Below are 6650 nucleotides of genomic sequence, written 5' to 3'. Positions count from 1 at the left end.
TTTCTCATGATAAGAGGTGGGCGAGGGTATTTCTTAAACAAAATGATTACGTACTTCAATGAAAAGACCATTTCCGTTTTCAAATGGTTTTGACTGGTGAAATGTACGTGGAAATTTATGTTCAAAAATACATTTTTTCTTTTGTTTTTTCCCGCCTCTCTTATTACAGCCAGGAATCCAAAATATTTTTAAATTCCTTTGCTTATATGGGCATTTTGTCCCTTGGGCTTTTTGTGTATATGCAAATATTTTAATGTAGTGCATTTGCTGGTAGAAAGCATTTCACATCAGTAGTGAGGTGTACGATTAAGCAGCACGCAAATCAATAGGATCAACATGTCTACACAAAACTGTTATTTTAATGTGTGTTCCTCCATTAATCGTCACTCTCAAGAACATCAGTAATACAGAGCCTGGTACAGAAGTCAGGGAGAGTGTCACTATTGATTTGCACAACTACTCACCTTTTGACAACTGATTCAGACAGGTGTTTTGAATAGGAAAAGAACTCGGGTATATTCCTACTCTGACAACCCAAATTCTTCAGTTATATGATGTTTCATTAGTATGCAAATCCCTCGTTTTCCAGTCAATCTCATTTTACTAGGATTCATCTCCATTGCTTTTGAGTCAATTTCAGTTTGTTAGATATGGGTCAATCTTATTGACTCATAGTTCATGAGAAATAGTTTTAGAAGAATTCATCTAATCCATTTCTCCTGAGTGTGATTAACTCTTTAGTCTTCATATAACTCAAAGATTCTCTAGGGTTTTTAAATAATAAATCTATATTTAGTTCGTATATAATGGTGTGTGGGTAACATAGAGTTGTGGGTTTGTGTCTTGAAAGAGAAGATTCAGCATGAATAGCAGAGTGCAGACAAATATGTCTGAAGCATCATACTGGCCCAAAGCTTACATCAATGTCATGTTGTTGCTGAGTTTATCACTTATTGTCTTAGTTGAAGCAGAGCAGTCTCCAGTGGAAACACTGATGACTTTCAAGGAAGGCCTTAGGGATAGCAATGGCATTCTGTATGACTGGCAAAGTTCTAAGCCTCCATGTAATTGGACTGGCATAATATGTGATTCCTTGACCAATTCAGCTATCAGAGGCATTGATTTGAGTTACAAGGGACTCTCTGGTGTCTTGTCTCCTGTAATCTGCCAACTTCCAAATCTTGCAACTATAGAGGTTGCAGGCAACAGATTTGGGGGGCCATTTCCAGCATGGCTGTCTAACTGTACAAAATTGGTCAAGTTGGACTTGAGCTTCAATGGTTTTTTGGGTCCTCTGCCTGAAGCTATTTCAGATTTTGGCAGTTTAACCCATTTGGACATTTCAACAAATGGAATTTCAGGATCCTTTCCGGAGAGTATTGGAAGACTTCCTAAGCTTCAGTACCTCAATGTCTCGAATTGCCAGTTTAGTGGTCCAATTCCATCCTTACTTGCTAATCTTTCTGACTTGACAACCCTGTTTCTTTCATGGAATTTCTTCAGTTCTCCCTATCTGCCCCCAAGCTTGGCTAACTTGACTAGATTGCAAGTGTTTAGCTGTGCAAGATGCTCTTTATATGGACCCATCCCAACTTGGCTTGAAAATTTGAGAGAGTTGAAATACCTAGAACTGTCATATAACAATTTCTCTGGCAGTATTCCAAAGGAGCTAATGCACCTTCCCAAATTAGAAATGTTGGAGTTGTATATCAATCAGTTGAGTGGGAATATCCCTGCTGAAATTGGGAACCTCAGTTCTCTGACTGATCTTGATTTGGATAGTAACTATCTCACAGGCCCAATTCCAGAAGAGATCACATTGTTGAAAAATTTGGGTCTCCTACATCTCTGGAACAATAGCTTGACAGGTACCATTCCACCAGGCCTTGCTGAGCTTGATCATTTATATGATATTTCTCTTTTCAAGAATCAGTTGACTGGCAACTTAAGTTGGCACCTAGGTAGCAAAAGTAAGCTTCATATTTTTGATGTCTCAAGTAATCAGTTGAGTGGTTTGGTGCCTCCATATCTCTGCAGTGGTGGGGTAATGCTAAAAATAATATTGTTCAACAATAACTTCCAAGGAAACTTCCCAGAGGAGTATTATTCTTGCACAACCCTCAAAAGGATCAGAGTTCAAAATAACCATTTGTCTGGTACTGTCCCAAAAGGCTTATGGGGACTTCCCAATTTGACCATCCTGGATATTTCAAATAATTTTTTCTATGGTTCAGTGCATCCTAATATTGGAAGAGCTATTAAGCTTCAGAATCTTATAGTTTCCCATAATCAGTTAAGTGGGCCTCTGCCTAAGGAAATAGGAAAACTTCAACTTCTGGAGAACTTTTTAGCTTCAGGGAATAGCATAAGTGGATGGATTCCTTCAGAAATCGGATCCTGCTCAAACTTGAGACATGTGTATTTAGATGCAAACAAGATAGTAGGAGAGATCCCTACTTCACTTGGTTTTCTAGCGTACCTGACAGAATTGAATTTGGCTGGTAATCAACTTACAGGAAATATCCCAGATACATTTGGGAGGCTTCGCCAACTTGCCAGTCTTAACCTTTCTCATAATTTGTTGAAAGGGAGGATTCCATCAAGCTTCTCTACTTTGGATCTTCTTTCTTTCATGCTCTTTGATCTCTCTTTCAATGATCTATCTGGCCCTGTTCCTTTTCCTCTAAATGGTGCTGTTTCTGTAAAAAGTTTTAGGGCCAATCCTAGGCTTTGTATTCCTGGACAGCCAATGTCAAAACAATGTTCAAAGACAGAAAGCAGTCTCAGAGATCTTCTATGGATTCTTTCTCTGGTTTTGGCTGTATGTCTGGTCATAGTTTCAATTGTTTCCATCATCATCAGGAAGATGATGCAACATAAAGATTGGAGCAAAGAAAAATTGACCATGAACTCTCACTGGAACATAGTACCTTTTGGACAGCTGAACTTCGGTAAAGAAGAAATTTTGGGCAGCTTGCAAAGAGAAAATTTGATTGGTCATGGAGGTGCTGGCCATGTATACAGGGCAATGCTAAAAAATAATGAGTTTGTAGCAGTTAAGATGTTGCATAGGAGAGATGGTGATTTCTGTCAAGATAATGGATTCACAGCCGAGATAGAAACAATGGGCTCAGTTAGGCAACGCAACATTTTAAGATTGCTGTGTTATTTATCAAACAATGAAACCAATTTACTGGTTTATGAATACATGCCAAATGGAAGCTTAGGTGAATTGCTGCAACAGAGTAAAGCTTGTATGCTCGATTATGCAATTCGATTCAAGATTGCACTAGGTACTGCTCAAGGCTTGTCTTACTTGCATCATGACTGTGTACCACCCATTGTGCACAGAGATATAAAGCCAAACAATATCCTGCTAGATGATGAGATGGTACCACACATAGCTGATTTTGGAATTGCAAAGATCCTTGACAAAATAATGCCAGCAGGATACACAGTTTCAAGTGTTCCAGGCTCTATTGGATACATTGCCCCTGGTAAGCATACTCTTGGCTTGCATTCTAATGTTTTAAGTTATGAAGTAGGATTCTTGAGTACTACTTTAATTGATGTAAACTTTTGAAGCATTCTACATCTTGTTAGGTGGCAAAGATTTTACCGAACATATAGTTTTCTTACCCTTCCTTGTTTGTGAGACCATTTAACAGTCTGACTGATGCATCCACCCATAGCAGAATGTAGTATGGAAGATTTTAAAACTAACCAAATTTCAGTGGAGATCTTCAATCTAAAATGTGTCACATATGAAATTCATGAAGCTTCTACAGTCCATAATGATCAATATGCCTTCTTCTGGATTAGACCATGTGGATTTTTTGTTGCCAACATTTCTAACCGAACACTACGATCCACCATCAGGACAGAGAAGAATATGTTAAAACTGACTTCATCCTTGTCATTAACGGTAGGAACAGAAGTACTATAGGATCTTATCCTTTAGGACCATCCACATTGTATAACATCTCTTCCTAACCATGGACATATAGGGCTTTCTATACCATCCTCCTATATGGATTTGCTGACCCAACTTCTTGTTCTTGCAGAATATGGGTATGCTAATAGAGTGACTGAAAAGAGTGATGTCTATAGCTTTGGCATTGTGCTGTTAGAGCTTTTGACTGGAAAGCAGCCAGTTGCAACAGAGTTTGGAGAAGGAATGGACATTGTAAGATGGGTAGCTGCAAAACTCAGAGCAGGAAAGGGTTTACAACAAATTCTGGACACCCGGATACAGTGGGGCTCAGAGCAACACATGCTGTTTCTAGTGAGAATAGCCTTGCTATGCACCAATAATTTTCCACACAATCGCCCCTCCATGAAAGAAGTAGTAAAAATGCTTTTGGAGGCTCGAACTGACAAAAAATTGGAAAACCTTTCAAGCCATTAACACCTGATGCAATGAATGTTTAGTATATGTGAAATATCTTTCAGAATGAATGGGTTTCTTTCTATGCTGTTTAAAGTACTTTGTAATAGTTCCTGATATGGAAAAGCTGATTATATAGTGTGGAAATTACGTATACGGCCAATCTAGATCACAGAAAGACTGCTGAACGATATATAATCTTTGTGGTATAGGACTGAGACTCTCTCTGTATTAATGGACTAAATGGAAGAATATGATGGAAGCCTCAATTATTTATTCTGTTTTCTGTTCTTATTCTGTTACGGAATCATTCTCTCTTTTGCTGTGGGTTAGATTTATTTGCACGAATTACATTGTATTTATCAACTTTTCAATCTTCCGAGCTCCTTAAAAAATGTCAATCTGTTATTCATAATCTATCTGCCTAAATTTCATTGGCACGGAACCGATGGCCAAGTCTAATTCTTTTTGTTTATGTTGAGATAATATTCTGTATTATTAGGCAGCGTGGAGGAACCAAGAGATAGAGAGCGCGCGCAAAGAGAAAACAATAATGATATTGTCTATAAAAAGATGTTTGGCGGGTACGCCAAAAGGGTGTGTACTGAAAAAATCGCGGGGTTTTATTTTCCCTCTTAATTTTAGGTAACACCTGATGTCCGTCTCGAAAAGAATAACCCATATGTGTTTATTACTAGAGTTTTGGTATAAATATATTTATTCGTAAATTTCGTTAAATATAAATATATATTTTAAAATAATGGATAACTGTTTAATGTTATCTTAAAACAAGTGAGACTTGGTATAAATATATTTATTCGTAAGGCATTATTCATTTCGTTAAATAAAATAAACATATAATTTAAAATAATGGATAAGTGTTTAAAAATATTTAAAAACAATGGATACTTGTTTAAAATCAGAGTCTTCTTTGTTAGAGATATATATTTAGGAATGGTTTTTTTGGGGAGGGGAAGAGGGTAGCGATTAGACACAGAACTATTTTGTAATAACAAATATAGGGGAAAGGACCCAGTAGTTGTGCACCCTAACTTCGCGCTTCTCAAAACCCTACTTGGAAATTTCAAATCACTCCAATTTTTTTACAGCAGCTTACTTGGCAAGTCCCCTGCTTATAACTAAGGTTTCAGGGCCACATCATCAAATATGATGCCACATCAGCATGCTTTTTGCCAAGGTGTCCAAAACAGCACCCCAAAAAAGTGAGACCAATAGGCGTGCAAAAGAGACCCCAATAGTTGTGCAGCTAGCATGGCATCACCTGATTGGCTACTTTTTACAATATTAGTACATTTCTTAACAACTATTAGTACATTTCCTAACAACTTTTGGTACATTTCCTAACAAAAATTGATATTTTTTGTTTCAAACAATAGGTTTTATTTGTTCAATTTTTGGAACAAAAGGTATCAACAACCCTCACAACAATTGGTACATGCTCAACTACTTGGTCCTTTCCCCAATGTTTCTAAATAATGGATATTTATTTACATTCAAAATTTTGTTATTAATATATATTTGTTCATAGAGGATAATTAAAAATGAATATTTTATTGAGGAGTTGATATCCACTTTGTAAAAAGAAAATATATATTTTAAAATAATAGGTATATATTTTAGCTCAAATTGATGTTGTAGTTGAACAAGGGTATTTGGTTTAGGTCCACGACGTCTTGAGCTTGACTCAGTCGTAGGTGCTTACGAGCTATGTTTGTCATCTTTGGAAGATTGGTCAAGCCTCGACCTTTGTTCATCCGAAAGGATTCCCACTCACAGGAGAGTATTGGTCTTGCCTCAACCTTTGTTTGCCCTAAAGGATTCCCACTTACAATTGCTAATAAGGTTGGGTTGCAAGGACACCTTTGAGTTATAACAAAAAAGGTGTTTGTTTAGAATTAAAATTTTGTTACAAACATATAATTTTAATTTCAAAAAAGTAAATCTTTTTTCTATCAATCGACCTTATTTATCATTGTTTTAACTACAAATGACTATTTGTTTAGAATTAAAATTTTGATAAAAACATATAATTTTAATTTCAAAAAAGTAAATCTTTTTTCTATCGATTGACCTCATTTATCATTGTTTTAACTACAAATGACATTCAATAACAATACATAATGAATGTTTACATCTATGAACCCCAACAATGTCCCAATTCAACTTCCTCTCTCCACAAGAGCTAATTAACAAGTTTTTGAGGTAGGCAACTCTTCAGTATAAGCATTTTAATCTTTTCAAG

General features: G+C 36.4%; 1 protein-coding gene across 1 annotated transcript; it reads left to right on the top strand.

Moving 5' to 3' along the window:
• The first annotated feature begins 253 nt into the window (after positions 1-253).
• On the top strand, positions 254-4661 carry LOC131052590 (receptor-like protein kinase HSL1). The gene is made up of 2 exons (XM_057987178.2): positions 254-3497; positions 4065-4661. Exons 1-2 carry the CDS (start codon positions 863-865, stop codon positions 4406-4408), a joined length of 2979 nt encoding a protein of 992 aa, XP_057843161.2. The 5' UTR covers positions 254-862; the 3' UTR covers positions 4409-4661.
• The last annotated feature ends 1989 nt before the right edge of the window (positions 4662-6650 follow it).

This window comes from Cryptomeria japonica, chromosome 6, assembly GCF_030272615.1.
Source record: "Cryptomeria japonica chromosome 6, Sugi_1.0, whole genome shotgun sequence".
Taxonomy (NCBI): domain Eukaryota; kingdom Viridiplantae; phylum Streptophyta; class Pinopsida; order Cupressales; family Cupressaceae; genus Cryptomeria; species Cryptomeria japonica.
Note: the sequence above shows the minus strand (reverse complement) of the source record. Positions and strands in the feature narration are given on the sequence as shown.

Coding starts and splice junctions, on each gene's coding strand:
- LOC131052590 (XM_057987178.2), top strand. CDS start 863: ATGAATAGCAGAGTGCAGACAAATATGTCTGAAGCATCATACTGGCCC. Junction 3,498..4,064: donor TATTGGATACATTGCCCCTG/GTAAGCATACTC, acceptor TTGTTCTTGCAG/AATATGGGTATGCTAATAGA.